The 24,232-nt window shown below is 30.5% G+C and overlaps 1 protein-coding gene across 1 annotated transcript; it reads right to left on the reverse strand.

Moving 5' to 3' along the window:
- Nucleotides 1–2,966: 2,966 nt before the first annotated feature.
- On the reverse strand, nucleotides 2,967–24,188 carry LOC134680790 (serine/threonine/tyrosine-interacting-like protein 1). The gene is made up of 9 exons (XM_063540022.1): nucleotides 23,817–24,188; nucleotides 12,818–12,879; nucleotides 11,529–11,634; nucleotides 10,309–10,377; nucleotides 9,312–9,379; nucleotides 8,213–8,358; nucleotides 7,588–7,685; nucleotides 6,565–6,677; nucleotides 2,967–5,314 (listed from the first exon to the last, which is right to left on the reverse strand). Exons 1-9 carry the CDS (start codon nucleotides 23,971–23,973, stop codon nucleotides 5,183–5,185), a joined length of 951 nt encoding a protein of 316 aa, XP_063396092.1. The 5' UTR covers nucleotides 23,974–24,188; the 3' UTR covers nucleotides 2,967–5,182.
- Between the last annotated feature and the right edge of the window lie 44 nt (nucleotides 24,189–24,232).

Here is a 24,232-nt window from a genome sequence, read left to right on the forward strand (position 1 = left end):
TGTTAATTTTCATAGGAAATTTAAAATGCTGGTTTTGAGTTATCCTCAAGTTAGATTTTATGGGACTTTTTTCTCTGTATATAAAGGGCATAATGCTATAGATTAGAACTAAACAATTTCTGTTGCTATCAGTTTGAGGTTAAATCTTAGTTTGACTGGACTATTTTTAAAATAGAATTTGAAGATTTTTACCAAAACTAACATTTTGTCGGGGTATGCTATACTGGATATAAGAAGTTGTGGTATGTGTGTCAATGAAACAACTCAATCTCAATTCAAGTCACAATTTGTAAACGAAAAAATATCATATAGGTAAAAATACGGCCTTAAACACGGAGCCTTGATTCACACCGACGCCATAAGCTATAAAATAATAGTTTTGATGTGTATATCAACCTTCATCGAAACAAAAGTGTAACAATACAATATAGAAATACACACAATAAAATGTCAATTGAAATGGCTTAACTTCATCAAAAGACATATATAGATACAAGTGAACATTCACTGACTAACCTTTATAATATTTTGGTTACTTAGTCAATGCAGAACATAACTAAAAGAAAAATACCCAATTTTAAGGAAATTTCAAAGCCTAAAGTCCTTTATTAAATCAGATTTAATTGAATCAAATGTATGTTATTTTAAGGCAGAACTTACAATTAATGGAATATATAGGACCGACAAACAGGTTCAAACAGATGATGGATGGTGAAGAGAAACCGAATAGAATGCATTTTGCAAAGACGTATAGAAATTTTAACTTTTTACACGTGTAACAAAAGCAAATATAAGATTAGATATCATAAATGTTTCGTAGCTACAATGTAGATATCGAATCGGTTAAAAAGTCAATAAAGTAAAAAGTAGATGAAAAAAAGTACGCACAAAAACTTGCTCGCTTTCAATAATATACAACCAAAAGCATCAAGTTTTTAATGTTGTCAAAATAAATTCAAGGCGTCAGGAGTTTTGATTCTTGATTAATCGGAGAATGGAACTTTATGTTTTTTAATCCATTCTAATTTTGAGATGTTTGTTTCTCATGACTAAATGGAGGTCAAGTTCGATATTGACGATTTTGACAATTTTTGCAAATCAAAAAGGTATCATCCTTGTTTCTTTTGGAAACGCTCTATGTTCTTTTATGAATTTGAGTGACATAGCTGAGCTTTTGATTTTACAATTTGATTATCCTTGGTTTTGTTTTTGCCATTTTATTTTTATTCACCAGCCCAGTAGCCTATACTTTGGTGCGGTCATGAAAATACTGATATTGTGTGATAAAAGTTTGCTTTTACACAATTTTGGAAATTATCTTAAATTCAGAAATACACCTTGCTCAAGCAAAACTCCGATTCCCGGTCAGGCTTTATAGATACTTGTTTGCCCTTTTCGGTTTATGCTCTTTTTCTTTCTATTAATTTTGAATTTCAAATAGATTGGCTTTGAACATCACTAATTCAATGAAGATATCAATTATCGAAATGTGCATCTGGTGCCAAATAATAATAATAATAATAATAATAATAATAATCGTTATTTCAAGAGGGTATGCTCAATTAGTACAAACACTATTCTCCCTTGAGGCCCTCACACTCCACTCACAATGCAATTCACACAATTTCTTTATAATAAAGAAAAACATACGAAAACATAAATCAAAGTTGATACATAGTCATTTAAATATTTCCTGGATTTCCAAGTAAAAAACTTAAAGCAGTTTGTTTTAAAAGTATTTATGTTTGACATGTGTCTTAGTGTTTCTGGTAGTTTATTCCATAAAGTTGGACCAGAATATGAAAAAGATCTTCTGAATGTGTTTGTTCTTGCCTTTGGTATATTAAGTAATTAGTAATCCAAAGAATTGGTTCTGGTAATATCATTGTAGCATAATGTCTTCATTGTTTGCATTTATATTTCATAAAGCAGACATCAAGTTGGTCTAATCAATATCATGAACACTATTCCAAGTTACAGGTTAGATTTTGGTTTACTAACGCATTACGAATTTTTCTAAGATACTTTTTTTACTACTGATACCGACAAGTTTTAATGAGTTTTAAAGGGTAGGTAGATTTAACAACTTGTTTTTCATTGCAAAAGTGATGTACACTATTGACTTGCTAACAGAGGGAAAACTAGCATGCAATGCTTCCTCAACACCTCCTTTTTACTCTTCTAAATTTTAGGTCCAGGTATTCTGTATTTGTTTCAGATCAGAGAATGATGCCACTATGCAATTTATTTATTTTTTGTTTTCAAAAGTTACTTTGTTAGTGGTGTGTTTAAAACATGTTCAGTACAGACCTGTTTGATTCTAAACAGAAAAGGAATGCATCCTCTATTCAGACAAAAACCATCACAAGTGTTTTAGATTTATTCCGAGGTTGACAAACAGCTGGTAATAATAAGTAAAACATAAAGCATAATTCTTGTGGATTTTTTTTTCTTGAATTATTTCAAAATTGTGAATAACTCATAATCATAAATTAACTGTTTACAAACCTTTGAATTACTAAGGCTTTTCTACCTCAGGAATAGACTATTTTAACTGTATAAGCCAAATTTTAAGGAAATTTTGGTTATCAATGCTCTTCAACTTCGTACTTTAGTAAGGCATTTCACCTTTTTTTATTCGAGCGTCCACTGATGAGTCTTTGGAAGACAATCATGTGTCTCTCCTCAATACAAAATTTCAATCCTGGTATCTGTGATGAGTGATAAAATGCAGTAAATACTAGGAAACAGTCGTTTTTTCAACATGGATGTATCAATCAAGAGTGAAAATCCCAGGGAATATATGAGCTAAGCAAAGAATGACAATTAAGTATACATACACATGTCTTTAGGGAATGAGGTCAAACAAATAGCCAAGACAACCATTTACATGCATTGCAAACAGGACAAAAACTGGACATCTCTTAAGAATTTTGTCTTAAAGTGAAAATGACAATAAAACAAAGTAAAAAGAATGATTTTATTGATAATGATTATAACATTAACTACATGTACATATATAAATATCACAGATAAACAGTTGTCATAATAAAGCATGTAAAAAATAACTAATGATTCAATAATCTTGTTAAAAATAATAAATTATTACATGATTTCCACTTCTTAAATATAGTTCAGTAATTTTTTCCCATTTACAATATTAACTGAAATTATTTGAGACCTCACTTTAAAAGCAACAGTCTATTCTCAATACATACAAATTTAAAACCTGTAATTTATTAAAAGTAAAAGAGAATATATATTAAAAAAAAAGAAGATGTGGTGTAAATGCCAATGAGACAACTCTTCACAAGAGACCAAATGACACAGAAATTAACAAATATTGGTGACCATATCTATATTGCCTATTTGAAAAAAATAAACAAAATAGCAAAGATAGGCAATATCAAAACAAATATAACAACCTGAACATCAAAAAAGAACACATACAGTTGAATTATTACGGAAACAATTTAACACAGTTTTGTCAGATAATTATTAAAAGACATTTTACATATTTCTGAATGTTCACTTTGTTATAATGGTCTTCCTAGTGTATAAAGCAACAGAGTTAGTGCTTATAAAATGGAATAAGGACCTAGTGCTAAAACTGGGCCAAACTTTAAATTTTATAAAAATTCATAGCAACAGCTCTAGACTCACTCATGAATTCTATAAACACTGTCTGAACAGTCCAATTCCTTTTCTTTTAATCCATGCTAGATGCAATGAAGTTCATCATGCCAGGGACAAGGAGAATTTTTAGGGGAATATCATCTATAGAGAAAATTTCAGGATGTTTACAGATCTACATTATGTATCATATATAACATATTATAGGCAATACAAAACAAAACAAAACAAAAAAAAAGCAATTTGGCAGCTTATGCTTTATGTAATTCGTCAACATGACATAATATTGGCATTCTGGATCTTAACTGACTCAATTAGAGAAAAGTTATGCCATTCATTTCTCAATAAATCTTATGAGTAAAAAGATTCATAAGTCATTGACATTTCAGTGAAAGTTCCTAGTAATTTATGTCAACATTTTTTGTGAAAAGAGCACTTGTATTTACCCTTATTTATTAATATGAATACAGGTATTCTACTATGGTAAAAGTAAAATTATGGTATCATTTAGCTAGTTTTTAAATGTTTTTTTTGAATAAGGAATAACTACAACATTTACCTTTATCGAGCACATATTAAGGTGGCTCGTGGGTACAAAAATTTTAGCAAAATTAAACCTTAATTTTTTCATTACAAATTCTATTTATTACACTACTAGTTGTTACTTTATGATATGGTACAAAAAAAAAAATGATTTGGTTTGGCCCCAGATGACTTTAAAAATTGAAAAAGCTCCAAATTATCTCCCTTTGGTGCAAAAATGCCATTTTTTTGGCCTTAAATTTGAAATATCTTTTTCAACTCATCGGTGACCTATATTTTTTATTATTGTTTTCAAATAAGCTGTACATAAACTAAATAATTGTAAAATTTAAGCGATTTCTTATATTAGGTTATTTTTTTATTACTATATTTCCTCTTTTTCTCCTATTAGTTCAACAGAAAAAAAGGACATTAACAAAAATGTATGCTTCTTCCAGAGGCAGATTTTAGCTTAAATAAACGGTGACTCCATTTTTTTATTTCAATTTTCTTTGAAGTAAATGATAAAGTTCATTTATGAAAAAATATAGCGAAATCCTATATTAGGATAAAAAATTCATTTATACCCAGGAGCCCCCTTAAGATCTTCATAAGTGTACATGAATATATAATAAAGAGACAATTCTACATTTTTTTATTTTTAAATATACAGAGAGTAAAAATCTGATGTGTAAATTAACCGAGACAAAATAAATAATATTAAAGCTACTCATTCACTGTTCTCTTATGGTGAGCTTTGTCTTATTCTAGGTTTACTTTAACAAAATAGATAAAGACCTAATTTTTGGCACAATGCCATTTAGTTTGACAAATGAAACATTTTGCTTCAGTACAACACAGCTGTTATGGCAGTAGCCTTTTATCAGTAAAATAAATGTAGGCCACTACTTTGTATCTCTCAGGGCACAGCAAACACCATTACTTAGTTCAATGTAAACATAATGTGTTTTGACATGATCTCTTTTAGATAAATTTTACAAGTACACATTTTGGTGATGTCATGCATTTAGTAATTTGGATCATCAATATTTGTTGTCTTTTTGCCAAGTACATCTTGCTCCCATTTAGATAGTTGTTCTATGAATCCTCTGTAGGGTCTTACTGTATTGCTACAGCTTAATACCATATTATATGCATCCTGAAAATTAAAAACAATCAAGATCAATAGGTGTGTCAAAGGAGAACATTTCTTTTCCTCCAATGTATAGACAAAAGAATGATGAACAGCTGTACCAAGAGGTATGCCTTCACAAGAGTTAATTTAACAAATCATGAGTTATCTGAGTTAGGCATGCGTTAAATTTTCCAACCACTCAAGAGAAGAATATTTGAAAAACTTCTTGTATTTAAAACTACTGTAAATAAAGTTATTGTGTGCATCTATTACTGAAAATTTTCCAGGATTTCTTGAATTGAAAAATACATGTATCAGCTGTAAGAATGTGAGTTCTTAGTATTGTCATACTCATTCAGTCCATTTAATTGCAATTATAACAAGGATGTGTCCTCAGTACATGAATGCCCCACTCACACTATCATTTTCCATGTTCTGTGGACCGTGAAATTGGGGTAAAAACTCTAATTTGGCATAAAAATTAGAAAGATGATATCATAAGGAACATGTGTACTAAGTTTGAAGTCAATTGGACTTCAACTTCATCAAAAACTACCTTGATTAAAAACTTTAACCTGAAGCGGGACAGACGGACGAACGGATGCACAGACAAGAAAACATTATGCCCCTCTACTATCGTAGGTGGGGCATAAAAATCTCATAATGATTTCTGAATTTACATTACTTGGCATTGTGTAAAAGGGTTTGTAAAGATATCCATTATAGCCAACTTAAATTTGTGATATCCTTTGAGTGTTGTATTTAATTGATAAGAGTGAATCTTATACTACAGGATAAAAGAATATGATAATTTTCATGGTTTAAAGGTACTAAGTGAAGATGTTTTAATCATTGTGTAACATTTTCTAAATATCTATCATATGAATACTCAAGAGATATTGTGTCACATGCACATTTAGTTAAACTACATTTAATTATTACAACAAAATGACTTCAGTTTGTAGGTAAAGGTAAAATCTCTGGCTAGCTTGCTTGCTAGCTGAATTGTGAAATCATTATCAGGTTAGGTATACTATCCTCTGTTCAAAGTAATCTTGTCCTACAAACATATAGATATAGGAAGATGTGGTGTGAGTGCCAATGAGACAACTCTCCATCCAAATAACAATTTAAAAAAGTAAACCATTATAGGTTAAAGTACGGCCTTCAACACAGAGCCTTGGCTCATTATTTGTCAGACTAGTCTACTCTTAAAAGAGGATGACCTTTTCAGAAGTAGGGACTCAAATAATCCAATATAACATTAAATATACCTCTAATGATTTCTTGAAATGACGCATCAAAAAGGCTACCACAACTGTAACACATCGACTAATTCCTAAGTTGTCAAATACAAGGACAGCTTCATTCTTTTCTATGTGAGTATCTAAAATAAATGATAAAATTCTAAGTTTCAGAATGCAAATATTTGCTGTAAAAAAATTAAGGTTTCTACACTTAACCACCATAAAAATTATTTACAAATTTACAGTTTCTTCCAAACCTTGCATTCTTAACACGACCAAAGATTGTATTTTTATTATCTTTTTATCAATTCATTCAGATCCACAAGATTTTTCTTATCCACATATGTTGTTGTAAGATACAAGAATTTGCTATGCAAAGGTTGAGAAAACTGGTACAGACCAACACAATTTGTAAACTATTGAATCAATGCAGCAACAAAGGGTCGTAATAGAGGGGGGGCAATACCTTTTTATGTTAACCTGTTTTGACCTTTTCAAGGTGTTGTTAACTGTTATCTGAGATAACTTAAAGCTGTTTTTAACCCACTTTGTTAAGTGTTATCAGCATTTTTTCATTTTTGTTAACTGTTTTTGCCAAAATCAAGCTGTTGTTAACATGTTAACAAACCCCCTATTGCCCCTCCTCTTAATATTTTCATACTATCTGATGATTATAGTTCAGTGCTGAACACAATCATTTTCCATTTTTGATCTTATGACCTCTACAGCTTGTAATTGATTATTTCATTGGGTTGTTGTCTTATTGATATATCCAGCATATGCTTTTCATCATAAAATAGGAGATAATTTACACAAAGTTATCGACTAAATTTGATAATTTCTGATAATACTTTTTAAAAGACATGAAAGCCAACGATTTTTTAAATATTCTTAATGACCTCAAAATGATTGTATAGAAAATCACTCAGTTACAATTTCTGAATTAATTGAGAATAAGTATGTCATCATACAAAAATAATAGTTGGATAGATAACAGCAATCCTCAAAATATGGTATAAAAATATGGAATTCCAAATAACTTCTCCTTACCTATAAACTGACAAGCTGTTTGGAATTTACTATATAAATCAGCATCATTGTCATCTGATACTTGACAGTGTAATAAATGTGGACCTGGCTCTGAAAAACTGGAAAAAGAAAACAAAAATATATTCTGAATGTGACAAATACATGAAGGTTGTAAAATTCAATTAATGTTATTTAAGCTTCAATGTTGTGTCTTTTTTAACACACAAAATACTGAAGAACTAATTAACTTCATAGGAAGTACTCTTTAATTAATATTTGATGTAGACATTCAACACTCTAACTTATATTTTTACTGTTGAAGTCTTAAATATATGGTTCCTTCTTTTTCAACTTTTCAGACAGATCCTTCGTTCAAATTTTCAATAATTGTTCATTAAATACTGATTTTTTTTTTTTAAATATGACCAAATGGTTTAAGTATATTTTCAATTTAATTGACGAAAATTCATCATGTCCATTATAATGCATAGATCTGTGTTTTTTTTTTGTCTCAAAGAGTTCAAGTCATGAATTGCTATTATTAAGTTGGATGAACTTATTTTTTAAATAAAAATAATCTATTAAATAAATACTGATGACTATTCAAACCAGCAATCAAGCCTTTTCATTATTTAAATGTTCTTACAATGTTTCCGCCTCTACACAACAGTTGACATGGCCTTTTATTTTCAGATCTTTCTGGATGTATTCAGCATTGCCTTGTTTCCAGTTTCCAAAGTACAACAGACCTGGTATAACTTCTATTGGGTATGGTTTAATTTCATCCATTTCCTGTATAAAAGACAGTGTTTTCATAGTTAAGTGCCAGTCTTTGTAAGAATCGGGCAATTTGGAAAAAAATCAAAACATGGCTGTAAAAACCCCACCTACCTAGCCATCCTATTTTGAAGTAACACTCATCCTGAGTTAGAAATGGTTGGTCTTTAGTGTCTGCGTGTCTGGTAACTTGAGAAATCTTTAGACAAACTTTGGTTAGAATGATAGCAAATTACAGAGTAAGCTCCCCTTAATTGTTAATTTCTAGTGCATTGTAACCAAATTTATCTCAAATTACCAGAACAGGACAATGAAACGAATGGTATATTTTTGCATCATTATACATTTTGAACATAAATTAATGTCAACCTGAGTGGGTTTTTGTTTGTCATGTTTTCACCAATGCCTGATTCTTAGGTAGACTAGCACTTAAACAAATGTCATTTCTAGCTATGTTTTTAAAACATAAATTGAAGAAAACACATGTATTTATTTCTATCATGTATTTATTTTTTTAATTCTTCAGAATTGTTTGCTGAACTGTTTAAAGAATTAAGATCAAAAAGCACATCAATTGAAAAGATGCCTTAAAAAAGTAGGGGAATATTTTGGGATACCAATTCCCTGGATTTGGCGGGTAAAGGTAAACCATGAAATTTATTGCTTCTACTAGGACAATTATAGAAAAAATCTGAAACCTTCATGTATCGCACTCTGCCTGGTTCTTACAAAGAGCTGTACTTAATGTTCAGCTAGGTTCAAATTTTCATCAATGAAATCAAATGTTGTCATAACCCTTTATAGTATAGTTAAATGGTCTACAAGCACTGATCAGTAAAATAAAATAATACAGATACATGTATGCAAATAAAAAATTCCTGGATAAAAATAAAATCAAAACTAATGAACTCAGCAGCTCTAACTTTGCTGTTTGTTCTCATGCTTTTTCATTAAAGAAACTTCCTTACCTTAGGCATAAACATTATCTTTTGTGTTCGTAAAAATGGATATAGTTTTGAAAATTCTTCGTATCCACCTAAAAAAAGAAGAATATCTAGTCAAAGAGCTTGCAGCTGTAACTTAAACTGAAAAGGTTTTCATACATGTGAAAAATTAACTTTGACTGGGTTAATAGTTTAAAATGAACAATCAAGTCCGTTCATCTCTTCCTAAATAATGGCTTTCATTTCACATGAAAACAAGTTAAAATTTTAAAGAAATTACTGTAAGAACATTTGAAACAGTACAAACTATGTATGTGGTTGGTAAGTTGGTAACTTGCAATCATAAAAAAGATATAAACAATAAATTTATAAATAAAGTATGCCACTTCAATTAGTATATCAAGTACAATATATATTACATTTTAGTAAGTGCGCAATTTTGTTATTTTTTTTGTACCTTCACCTTACTACCTGTATAAATTTTAAAAGGTAGTAAATGCATAATTCCCGATTAAGTGCCAGTCTTTGTAAGAATCAGGCAATTTAGGTAAAAAATAAAACATGATTAGAAAAAACCCACCGAGCTAATCATGCTATTTAATACTAACAATCATCCTGAGTTAAAAAGTATTAGTCTTTCGTTTGTGTGTGTCTGGTAATATTAAATAACTTAGTTAGAAAATTGGTTAGAATGATAGCAATTTACAGAGTTATCTCCCCTTATTCGTTAATTTCTAGTGCATTTCAACCAAATTGTATCTTCTATTACCAGATCCGAAAATGGAAATGAATGTTATTTTTGAGCATTACTACATATTATGAACTGAAATCAATGTCAAATTGTGTGGGGTTTTTTTGTCATGTTTTCACCACTGCCTGATTCTTAGGGAGACTGGCACTTAACAAAGATATGTACAAGGTACAATGAAGAAAATTGGAAAAGTACCAGTCCACAATAAATAACATGAACTCCTAGTGAAGGGAGATAATTTTAATATTTCACTTCAATAAATGTAATTACCTTTTAAGATTTTCACTTTATTTCTGCTGCCATTATCCCACATTCTCATTCCACAAAGTAAAGCAGGAGCTAAAAAATAGGATTAAAAATAAATATAAATATGCATGTAGGTTTGTAAGAAAAGAATATTAGGTTTTCCTTAAATGAAAACAATCTTAATAAAATTAGAACATATATTTGTAAAATGATCATATAATTTTTAGTTTTGGAGATGGTCACCAATATCAGAGCATAGAACATCATTAATTTTATCAGTTAGCAAGGTACTTTAAGCTTACTTTCAGTCACTTTAAGTGTTCTGTATTAGTATCTCTTTAATAATATATATAAAAAAGAAGATGTGGTATGATTGCCAATGAGACAACTATCCACAATAGACCAAAATGACACAAACATCAATGTTTTGTTGTAATGGTGTTTTCATTTTCTATAATTCTGCCATTTGAGATTTATTTGTAAGATATTGTATGTAGTCCTATGTACCTTGTATTAGTAAGCTAATCCAGATTTTTAAAAAAACCTGGGGAGGATAGAAATTCCAAAAAGTGGTTTAACCCTTCCATACATGTATATTATTCTAATGTCTGAAGTCAATTTTAAATAAAATTGAGAATGGAAATGGGGAATGTGTCAAAGAGACAACAACCCGACCAAATAAAAAACAACAGCAGAAGGTCACCAACAGGTCTTCAATGTAGCGAGAAATTCCCGCACCCGGAGGCGTCCTTCAGCTGGTCCCTAAAGCCTTGATTTAGATCTAATAGTAATACATTTATCTTAATATCTTGTATTATTTTGATGGAAGATCATTCATTTTTTTATAGATGTTGATTATTTCATTCTCAGGTTTTTGGGACTTGTGACTTTTTTTTGCTGTTTACTGTTGACAGATGTATGTTGAGAACTTCAATGAACATATCTGTTCTGTTGTGTATAAATATATTTGGTTGCTGTTTCATTAACATATATATCTCCATGGCCATCTCTTTTTATTCAATCGAAAAATGTAATGCAGAAAATAATTTTTTATTCAGTGTCCAAATCACTTGCACACAATGCACTAATGACATAAAACAGACAATTGCCACTAAATAAATCAATTTGATTTCATATCTCAAACGGTTGAGCTTCATTCAATATCCTGCAAGTTCTAAAAAATGTCATGACTTTGAAATAGCAAAACGTTTGAGACTTCCTTTCACCTCGCAATGAATACTTACGAAAATCTTCTTCTCTAAGTGTTGATGATTTACTATCATATACAACCACATTCTGTTTACATTCTAATTCCCCATCATATGGCACCATAAAATGACCTGTTTTATCCTGCAAAGATAATTTTTGAAAATTGAATTCATGAAATTCAATAAAAAAATAAATAATTTTATATGACATTCCGTGGTGAACTTATAAAGAATTTGGCAAAAGCAAATTCCTTTAAGATTTGAAAACATTAAATATAAAAAAAATATCCGACGTTTAGGAACTTTTCTAACATTAGGCATAAAAAAAACACATTAATGCATATTTTGCCAAGCTACATGTATTATGCTTGTGTGCCTTTATTGATATTTTTTTTAATTTTCAATCTTCTTACATATTTGTATATACATGTATCATGTTATTATACAATCAGAAACAAACATTGATCAACAACATTTGATATCTGATGAATAGTAACCTCAATGGCAACTGTACCACATCTCGTCATTTTGTATATTAGTAGTTAGTAAATCATGACAAAATATAACTGATCATCTTTTTTCTTTTAATCTTTTTGCTTAAGAAATTCATTGCATTGAATTAATGGCATTGTTGTTTCTCAAGCATTTGAACCTGCTCTATATGTATCTAACTATTACAGGGTTCTCGCTAAGGATTTTTGAAGGCGAGTCCAGGGACTCATCATTTTTGGCCATGATGAGTACAACAGCAAGAAGAAAATGTTTTATTGCAATATAATGTAATATTTTAGTCTCCATTTCATAACAGAGCAATGAAATGACATTAAATTCAGATCACTTTTAAATTTGTACCATTAAATGATGATATTTGTGTTAAACTATGTTCAGTTTATTCAAAATATTTCAATTTTGATGCATCTGTGGACTCACCAGTTTTGAAAATGATGAGTCCAGACAGATTTTAATGAGTCCAGGACTCATGGACTCGCCTTAGTGAGAACCCTGCTATTATCTCCCTTAGTAACTTTAATAGAACTTTACTAGAATACATGCACTCTTAAAAATACTGTTGAGAGTTCACCTTACATGTATATGATCTATACAGTCCTTATGATACATGTGAATATCATTATATTCATATATTGTTAAAGACTTACATTGCTTTTGTTATTATATATTGGTTTTTTACCAGTCTCAGTATTTATCAATATTAATGATTTGACTTTTGTTCTTTCTTAGCCATGAAATCATTGTGTGTAAGAACCCTTTTAATGCTGTTAATGAAGATGGATCTACAATTCAATGATTTATTGTTAATAACTTACCTTTTGTGCTTTTTTAGCTGTAACAACATGACTCTCATTATATTCATTCTTGTCTCTAGCATCTGTTAAATAATTAAACTCTTATATAAATATGTGCAACAAATTAAATGATTTTATTGGTGTAAATTCCAATACAACAATGATACCAGTTGACATTTATATACATGTACATTGTATGAGACTTTCAATTATGTCATGTGCATGTAGGAGAAAACATCTATTCTTGAATGATTAAAAGCTCAACTCTCAAGTGGAAACCAAATAGGAAACAAACTTTCTTTTAATAGATATACATGTATTCATTTTCACAACAACTATCAATTGTATAACATCAAAGATTTGTACATATACAAATTTAATAGGTACAATTAGAATTCTGCATATCAATATAATGATGTACTTGTATTACATGTGTATTAAATGTTATTAATTTGACAATGAAATTATCAGATAATCTGATACATGCAGTACATTTGAATATTGGTTTCACTATTATTTGATAAGAAAAACATGTTTCATAGCAAAAATTGCCATATCTTGTCGGAAAATACGCGAAGTACTAACATTACGTTATGGTAACGTTGTTACCATAACCCTTTACTGTGTGACGTTATATTATATGCATTAGCTATCACAACGATTAAACGTATGGAAAACACAACGCATGATTTACTTAGATTATTCAACATTTAATGGTGCCGTAACCTTTGAATATATATGGATTCAAAGCTGAAGTCAGTTCGTGCTGGACACAAAGGAGCCGTCACGAAGCTACTGGTGAAATTCGACGAGTTAAAGTCAAAAACAGACACAGAAGTTGACGAAGTGAAAGCCCTTGATGATGCTGTCACGCAGAAACAGAAAACATTGATTGACCTGAATAACAGACTTTTGGAACAGACATCGGAGGAAAATCTGGAGCAGGAAATCACCGACTCAGATGAGTATATGTACGAACTTGATTGCAAAATTAGACAAATTCGGAAATTCATTAAGTCCTTTGAAACAAATATAATTTCGCATGATACTGTTGGTCCTTCAACGAGCAGACTTAACCCTGACGCATATAATTTCACACACTTTTGAATTAAATATGGCCGCCGAGCTGTTAACACCATAAAAATCAGCTCCTCAGTTTTTGCAGAATATAGTTATTTTTTCAAAGTGCCAGTAATTAAAAACAATACCAAAGGATGAAGAAGTGAATTTGGATTCTTAATATATTTGTTTTGAAGAAATTTGATGTGGAATTACCTACCTATGAGCTTCTAAAGAATTTTCTTTTGGATCTTTAGAGTTGAATTATTGATTTTCTATTGTGAGCAGTTAAATTGACAAACAACATTATGCCTGGAGGCAATTCTTTACCAAGTAATAAAACTGGACAAAATCCTAAGGAAAAGAAATCTACTAACACTAATACTGTTCAAACACTATTGTCAGCCAGAAAGGATTTAGATAAAACAAAAGCTAGAACACAACCTAAATTACCTAAAAGAACTCATTCAGAGTTGTCTAGTGAGTCAGACAATAGCATGGACACTAGTGGATTAAATAGTCTACAAAAGGACCTTGATGAAATCAAAACAAACCTTCAGGGGATAACCAAAAAAGATGATCTTGACATACTAACAAAAGATCTTGTAAGAACACATGATTTAGAAATAATTGTTACCTCTATTGTGACCAAACTATTTCAAAGATTTGAATCAACGATGGATAAGAAACTTAACACTAAATTAACAACAGTACAGAAAGAAATGCAAGAGATGCAAAACAAGTTTGAAGCCTTATCAATAGAAAATGAAGAACTAAAAAAACAAATTGATCAAACCAGAGATGTAGTTATAAAAAACAAAAAAGGCTTAGAGGATTCAATCAGAATGAACCAAGAGGCATTAACTAGTGCAAACTATAATGAACAATATTCTAGGAAAAACAACATCAAAGTCATGAACTTTCCTAGACGTGAGGATCAGAATTTGAGATCAGACTTTATAGAAACTGTGAGAAGGGATCTGAATGTTCACCTTGAAGAGAGGGATGTTGTTGCTATCCACCGCTTACCATCAGACAAACCTGGACCAAAACCAATGATAGTTAGACTTTTCAATAGCGATGTGAAAAGAAAAGTGATGGTAGAGAGAAAAAACTTGAACAACAAAGTACGCATTAGTGACGACGTTACCTGGAGAAACATGCAGCTGATTAGTAAACTGAGAGACATGAACTGTTTTGAATCTGTATGGTTTTACAACTCTGGAGTATATGGTAGAATGGAAGATGGTTTACAACTGAAGTTTAACTTATTTGATAATATAAGGACAAGGTTACAAAACAGAAAATAGACAAAATGTATTGAAATTCTTGGTTTTAACTGAAATTAATAGAAAATGTTTTTTCAAGTACTCATTTTGACACCTTAAATAGTAACTGTAAAATTATAAAAATTTATATCTAGAAATAAGAAATAGTTTAACTACCTATTTTGAATGTGACTCAATGTTGTTGTATTTTGTTTGGTTTTTTTTTAATTTTGTATTATCTCCCTTGAATCAATATGTCCAAGTATTTCTGCTGCAGATTATGTTTATACATTACTATTTTATAATAATAAGAAATATTGATGATAATTTATGTTATATAGAAACTTTATGGTAAAATTAGTATACTTAAAACCTAAGCATATACAATCATGACATTTATAATGTTTCATGTGACTTAACTTGTATTTTTTGTTATCTCCCTTGAGTCACTTATTTCTATTATTCTTATAATTGAACATGTAAATATATACTTCTCACAATTACAATTATAAGTGACACTTATGGCAAATGTTAATGTAAAGATATTATTCTGTAAAAACTAAAAAATTGTGAAACATTGTTCATAATTATGAAAATGCTTTATTGCGATTGTCATATTCAATCCATTGAATATTTTTTTAAACTTTTTCTCATTTATTGTTCTATTTTTTTTCGTTTATTTTTAAACACTCCTTTGAAAATTATCCTGTTTGACATCCCCATTCTGATTACTTTTCTATGTTTACATCATTATTGGAAAATTATATTTATTTCTTTCATTCAACTACTTGATGTAATTTGGATGCAAACTTTTTTCTATCAATGAGTTCATTAAAGATTTTGTCTGTTAATTGTCAAGGCCTCCGTAACACATTAAAAAGAAGAGACGTATTTGATATGCTGAAGTCAAAGAACTGTAATATATATTGTATTCAGGATACTCATTTTACAAATGATATAGAAAACATAGTGAGATCTATGTGGGGTTATGAGTGTTATTTTTCATCTGTTAGCTCAAACTCTAGAGGTGTAGCTATTTTGTTCAATAATAATTTTGAATGCAAAGTGTTGAAAGAAAAAAAAGATATAAATGGAAACTTTTTAATTTTAGATATTCTTGTAGAAAATAGAAAGATAACTCTTGTATGTCTATACGGACCAAATACAGACAATCCTGATTTTTTTTCTAATATTATGTCTGTTATTGATGATTTTGAAAATGAATACTTTGTTATTTGTGGTGATTTCAATCTTGTCCAAAACCCATGTATAGATTATTGAAACTATGTGAATATTAACAATCCCAAAGCTAGGGAAAAAGTATTGGAATTTATTGAAGAAAGAAATTTGATAGACCCGTATAGAGAACTTTTTCCAGATGTACAGCGATACACTTGGAGGAAAAGAAATCCTTTTAAACAGGCTAGATTAGACTTTTTTCTTCTCACTGAAAACTTTTTAAACAGTCTAAAAAATTGTAATGTACTTCCAAGCTATCGGTCAGATCACTCTATGATTTTGCTAGATTTAGAATTTAACCCTTTCATTAGGGGAAAAGGTTTGTGGAAGTTTAACAACTCTTTATTATATGATATAGACTATATAAATACTATTAAGCAAAAAATTCAGGAAGTGAAAAAACAATATTGTGCTTTAGTTTATAATATGGAAAATATTGACAAAATAGATAATACAGACATTCATTTTAGAATTAACTGTCAGCTTTTGCTTGAGACTCTTCTTATGGAAATTAGGGGGAAGACAATTTCATATTCAAGCTATAAAAAAAGCAAGATGAAAAAAGGGAAATAAATCTTCGAAATGAAATAACTCAATTAGAGGAAAGAGTTGATGAACATTCCATTAATGCATTAGAAGCAAAAAAACATGAGCTTGAAAGTTTACGAACACAAAAATTGAAAGGGAAATTAGTAAGATCCCGTGTCCAATGGATACAGGAAGGGGAAAAACCTACTAATTATTTCTGTGGATTAGAATCACGAAATTTTATGAGTAAAATTATTCCCAAAGTAGAGAAAGAAAATGGGGAAATTATAACAAAACAAAAAGATATTTTGAATGAAGTTAAATATTTTTATGACAATCTTTATAAAAAAAGGGATACTAAAAGTACTTTAAGTGATCTTAAAAAAGACTTGAAAAATTTAAATGTTCCTATACTTTCGTCTCTGGAAAAAGAAAACTTGGAAGGTACAATTACTGTTAAAGAAGCTGGAGAAGCATTAAAAAAAATGAAAAACAACAAAACTCCTGGAACGGATGGTTTTTCAGCAGAGTTCTATAAATTTTTTTGGAAGGATCTTCAAATTTTTATTGTAAATTCTTTAAATTATGGTGAAAAAACAGGGGAACTATCTGTTACACAAAAAAAAATTTTCAATTTTGGCGAATCTATCATCAATTGGGTTAAAGTTTTTTACAATAATATCAACTCTGCTGTCATCCAGGGGGGGAACCTTTCAGATTTTTTTACTATTGGAAGAGGTTGTAGACAAGGGGACCCCTTGTCTCCATATCTTTTTATTTTATGTGTTGAGATTCTGGCATTGAAAATAAGGGGAAATAGCGACATTAGTGGCATAGAGGTCACACGGGTTGAGCATAAATTGTCACAATTTGCTGATGACACCTCTTTGATTTTGGATGGGAGTGAAAAATCTTTACAAGAATCATTATTAGAATTAGATTGGTTTGCAAAAATATCTGGACTGAATATTAACTTCACAAAAACACAAGTTATTTGGTTTGGGAGCAAAAAATATAGTACAGATACTTTATGTCCTAACAGAAATCTGTCCTGGGGTGAAACTTCTTTTAAATTACTAGGAATTAATTTTGATGTAGATCTTGAAAAAATTGTTAAGATAAATTATTCTGAAAGAATTGTACAGATTAAAAATACTTTAAATCAGTGGTCTAAAAGGAATCTAACTGTTATAGGGAGAATAACTGTGATCAAAACTCTAGTCTTGCCTATTGTAAACCATCTCATTATCTCTCTGCCAAATCCTTCAGATGATATTATTAAGAGAATAAATGAACTTATTTATTCATACATATGGAACTCACCTATACATAGAGTTAAGAAGGATATTCTAATCAAAGATTACTTGGAGGGTGGTTTGAAAATGCTTGATTTGAATATGTTCATTACAGCACTAAAAACCACATGGATTAGGAGGATTTTGCAGAGAGATAGTAGATGGCAAAATATTTTCATGTCAAACATAGATAAAATAAAGTTGTTTAGTTGTGGTGTTGATTATATTAGACAACTGTATATGACAGTTAACAACCATTTTTGGAAAGATGTACTAAGATCCTGGGAAATGATTATTCAAAAAGAATGAAATTTTACTTATGATTCATTTTTATCAAATCCACTATGGCTAAACAATAATATTAAGATTGGTCATAAATCAGTAATTTATCAAGATTGGTTCAAAAGTGGTATTAGATTTGTAAATGATATAGTTGACCAAAATGGATTGTATATTTCATTTGACCAATTTAATCAAAAATATAACATTAACACAGATTTTCTTAAATTTAACAGTGTTATTTCGGCAGTGAAAGAGGCATCAAAATCTTTCCCTAAAGGATCTTACAAATTAGTTTGTCCTTTTATACCATCATGTCTACAAATATTTTTAAAACATTGTAAAGGATCAAAAGAAATGTATTCTGTACTGACAAGAAATAATGTTATTCCTACTGGACAGCTTAAGTGGGTTAAAATTTTAGGTGAACAGAACCTGAACTGGAAAATGATTTTCAGACTGCCTTTTGCTGTTACTAAAAATAGTAAATTACAGTGGCTGCAATATAGGATTAACCATTGCATTATTGCCACAAATCAGTATTTAGTAAAAATAAAATTGACTGATGATCCTTTGTGTACATTTTGTAAATCAGATAATGAGTCTATAGAACACCTATTTTGGAATTGCAATACTGTACAAGATTTTCTACAGGATGTTGATAACTGGTTCCTTTCCGGTGGAATAAGTCTCCCAATGAATAAATTAAACTTTCTTTTTGGAGACTTATCCAAGATATTTCCCAACAACCCATATAACATGATTTTTCTTTATATTAAACAATATATGTATAATTCTAGATGCTTTAAAAAGAATCTCTCATTGCAAGCAGTTAAAATAAAACTGAAAGATATGTATAAATTAGAGAGTATGATAGCTGTAAAAAATAAAAAGATAACTGAATTTGACAATGTATGGAATGTTTTTGAAAAACTATTATTGTATACTGACTAATGTCTTTTTTGTTGTTGTTACAATTACTTAGGACTACTTAATTATAATCTTTATTAAAGAAAATATTATTGCCATGTTATGTACTTGATCAGTGTTGATGGCTGTTACGAAAGAAATATGTCTTGTGAATATAAAAATAAAAAATTTCAACATAATCATGATAATTATGTGATATTAAAAATAAAGATAGGGATGTAACTGGATAATCCTTTTGAGTTTTGTTTTTGTTTTTTTGTTTTTTGTTTTTTATTTTTCCTTCTTTATTTCTTTATTTCTTTATTTTATTTAATTTTATTTTTTTATTTTTTTATTTCTTTATCTTTTCTATAGAAAATGTAAAATATTTCCAATTAAGATTTATTTATAAAAATGACATTGTATTTATCTTATATGTATTATATTGTATGTATATCATGTATATGTTGTAATTGTTGGAAATAAAAAAATCAAAATCAAAAAAAAAAAAAAAAAAAAAAAAAAAAATTTCACACCCGAAGCTAGAGTTAATATGAACACATGTGCTATAGATTCTATGAACCAGCAGTATTCAATTCACGCCCCTGCAGTGCATACCCGTCCGTCAGAGAATGTCATGTTTCAGGTCCCGTCAGAACCGAGATCTTCAAAATCTAATTACCATAGGCTTCCAAAGTTAGACTTACCCTATTTTAATGGAGATATTATCAAGTGGCAGACATTTTGGGATTGTTTCGAGTCATCGATACACGACAACGACACATGAACGCCAATCCAAAAGTTTAATTATCTGAAAGCCCAGCTGGAGGGAAGCGCCGCGCAAACAGTAGAGGGATTCGCTTTGACAAATGGTAACTACGAAACCGCAGTCAACCTTCTCAGAGATCGGTTCGGACAGCCTAGCAAACTGATACATGCTTACATGAAAGCACTCATGAATTTACCCGCACCGACAAATGATGCTTTTAGTTTGAGGTCTTACGGAGACAGATTAGAATCATACGTACGAGGATTAAAGTCACTTGGTCAAACACCAGAGATGTATGGTTCACTTTTGGTACCTGTAGTTTTGGACAAGTTACCGATTGACATAAGAAAGAATATTGCAAGAGAACACGGAAGAGATAATTTGATATTAGATAATTTACGCAAATCTATAACTAAAGAGATCGACATACTCGAAGCTGGAGAAGGAGTCACAGATTCAGACAGATTGTACACCACTGCATTTTTCATGGGTACGCAATCACATTCATACAAGAGCAAATTCACAGACACACATCAGAAGACAAATACATGTACATGTATTTTCTGTTCAGGTGAGCACTATCCGACGGAGTGCTCTGAAGTAACAGACGCAAACGCTAGAAATCAAATCGTAAAACAGAAACAGTTATGCTTTAACTGTTTAGGGTCACACCGAGTGGCCGCATGCAAGTCTACTAAACGATGTAAAAAGTGTAACGGAATGCACCATACTAGCATATGTAGAGGCAAAGAGGTAATTCCAGGTACGACACCGGAGCATACAACACAACAGTCATCAGTAAACAAAGTTGAAACACCAAACGAGACTAGAGTAATGTATTCATCACAACAGAATCACAACATTCTCCTGAAAACAGCAATTGCACCAGTTGTATATAACGACCAAGAAGTAGAATGTAACATCTTATATGACGAGGGAGCACAGTGTTCTTTTATAACTCAGAAACTAGCTGATCAATTAGAAATAAAACCCACAGAAAAAGTAAGCATTCAACTGTCTGCGTTCGGAGATTTATCTCAGAAAGTTCGTAACTTAGACACTGCAACAATACAACTACAGACCGACACAGGAGAAAAGGTGCATATTAATACACTCATTGTTCCAGAAATTGCCGTCCCAATTAAGAACAATATTTCCCTGACTACAAGGAGCTTGCCACACTTAAGAGAACTTAAACTTGCACATTCTATGCAAAGTACAGAACGTTTCGTAATTGACTTTCTCATAGGCGCCGACCACTATTGGGACATTCTCGAGGACAAAGTAATTAGAGGAAACGGACCCACCGCTGTTCAGTCAAAGATCGGATATCTATTATCAGGACCGATCAATAGAAACATCAACCAGCCATCAACAGTTCTTGTAAACGTCATCGCACACAAGAACACAACTATTGATAACGAGAAAGGCAATTCCACAGAAGGGTTGTCTCAGAAACATAACCATCAAGATGATGTACCTTCAGGTATGATCGTTACAAAAAGAAGACCCTTTGAGGAAAACAACCAAGGAAGTGACTATCTACCAAGACCGCCCGAACGAACACACCCTCAACTGGTGGAGTCAAGAAGCCACATAGATACAGGACAGAAACTTATAATGAAAGAAATTTACAGCTGAGCCTGAAATTACCGTGTGTGCTAGAAGGAACATCCATGAATGGACTAAAAGATAAACTGTAATTGTGTTCAGTCAAGGTTAAGGAACTAGATTATTTTATTTGAGATGGACATTAATTTTAAATCATTTATCTCTATTGTGAATTTTACATTTGTTTAATTGTCGTTACATATTTCACTTTTGTCGGCCCCCAGAATGTCGGAAAATACGTGAAGTACTAACATTACGTTATGGTAACGTTGTTACCATAACGCTATACTGTGTGACGTTATATTATATGCATTAGCTATCACAACGATTAAACGTATGGAAAACACAACGCATGATTTACTTAGATTATTCAACATATCTAACGCTTTTAAGTTCATTTCAGTGTTTACAATAAACCTATTTACACTTTTGGTATTTAGCTGAATTTTGGCTCCAAATGACCTTAGATCAGCTCCGAATAACCTTGTAATTTCAAGCAACAATCACTTTTTTATTGTGACGTCAAAGTTTTTTAATTGTTACGTCAAAGTTTACCGGAATTTGTGTGATTTTACGTAATGGGGGACAAATTTGCATACAAGTGTAAATACGTCTATAAATGCAGCACAATGTTGACAGATTATCAATCTCTTTTATTTAATTTTATCATCATTTAGAGGCAGCGTGTACAGGAACTGAGATAGTGAACTACTTCCTTAGCTCAACAGTTTAAGGCTGACAAATTGTCTACTACATTTACTAAGGGAAGCAATCCCACCACACTTGCTATACTGTTAATCACTGTAGCTACATTTTTTATTGAATAGTATAAGTTTGTGGACATCACACTACTCAACAAGTCCTCAGTATGGATTTTGACTAGTAATGAAGTTGACATTTTCATACAAGAAACAGCGTTAAACTGCCTGTTACAGGATATCTGCCCATCTATCATAGAATTATAGTTAACCTGTACCATTGTAAACTCGTACCAACGTCAACTCGTACCACTTTACAAAAACTCGTACCAATGCAAACTCGTACCACTGCTAACTCGTACCAACGTATTTAAATGCATTCAAATTGTGTTTAATTATGTTTATACTTTACTTTCACTCAATATCTCTTAAGCCTGTAAAATATATATAATTTGAAAATACAATGACAAATTTGTAGCTAATGTTCACTGTCTATTGGATAGAAAATACCGTGGCAGATTTGCTTTGTTGTCTCCTTTGGATAGACTTTTTTTTAAACTTTTACTGATAATTATTCAATTTAATTTTCAATCATTCCAAATTATTTTTTCATGAATAAATCCTAGCAGTTAATCAAAATGATTTCCAAAATGAAATTCTTACTTTTTATGAATAATAAGTTACAATGAAATGTAACTGTTTCCTGTTCCCGAATTTTCCCGCCAAAAAGCACATGGCTTTCAACAAATGTAAACATATATATGTATCATATATATATCATTCAATTTGTGATCATGAATTACAGCATTAATTAATTTAATTTGGATAATTTGGATATAGATATTCAACCTAAGGTACAGTAAACACAATGTTTTTACTTTCTTCTGGATTATAACTACTTTGAAAGATCAGCTCCAAAAATAAAGCTTTTAGAAAAACAATCGTATTTTTGTCTATTTAAAGCCAGTATAAAATTAAAGTTATTCAACATTAGTTTTATTAAGTTTACAAAAAAATACCATAAAATATTCCTAATTTTTAATATATTTTTGATGGTACGAGTTTGCAGTGGTACGACTTCCCAGTGGTACGAGTTAACTTTTTTGGTACGAGTTAACATGGTACGAGTTTTCGTTGGTACGAGTTAACTTGCTTCCCTATCATAAATCCTTTCCTAGCAAAACATTTAACTATAAACATCGCAAAGTTAAGACATGAACATTATATAGACCTTGTCTCCTCTATCACAGGTTACAAAGACCTCATATTAACAAGTGTGAATACAGGCGCTCTAAGACAGTGTGAATAGAAATAAGGATGAAGGTAACTGTTGGAGTAGCCCTGATTTTTTTAACACAACCTTACCTATAAGTAGGAGAAAATTTGGGTCGCTTAAATTTGAATATACAGTTGATTGCTGCAATAAATTATATAAATCAGTAGGCTCCAACAACTCTAGATTTTCGGTACATTGATTTGCGAACTCCTGCCAATCAGTGTATTCTTCCCTTCCATCTCCCATTTTGACCGTTTAGTGTATTTTTACTTTATTCACATGTACAGACGTAGCACGTCAAAAATATACAAATGTTCTTGTGCATAAAATATAATCCTACATAACAATCTCAGTTAAGTTCACCAATTGAATGAAATACCAAATAAAAAACAATTTATATTTTCCATCTCTATTTTGACTTCTTATTTATAAACAAAAATGTCATCAATTCATCAAAATTATTTTTTATACATTAGTTTGGTCGTCAAGTGCGGATAAATCTTAA

The sequence above is a fragment of the Mytilus trossulus genome, chromosome 8, assembly GCF_036588685.1.
Source record: "Mytilus trossulus isolate FHL-02 chromosome 8, PNRI_Mtr1.1.1.hap1, whole genome shotgun sequence".
In the NCBI taxonomy this organism is placed as follows: domain Eukaryota; kingdom Metazoa; phylum Mollusca; class Bivalvia; order Mytilida; family Mytilidae; genus Mytilus; species Mytilus trossulus.

What these genes read in the sequence shown, in the direction of transcription:
- LOC134680790 (XM_063540022.1), bottom strand. Translation starts at nt 23,973, where the DNA reads ATGGGAGATGGAAGGGAAGAATACACTGATTGGCAGGAGTTCGCAAAT. An exon ending in AAATTTTCTCCTACTTATAG is followed by an intron (nt 12,880 to 23,816) that starts GTAAGGTTGTGT and finishes ATTATTTAACAG; the next exon opens with ATGCTAGAGACAAGAATGAA. An exon ending in TAAAGTGAAAATCTTAAAAG is followed by an intron (nt 9,380 to 10,308) that starts GTAATTACATTT and finishes TTCTTTTTTTAG; the next exon opens with GTGGATACGAAGAATTTTCA.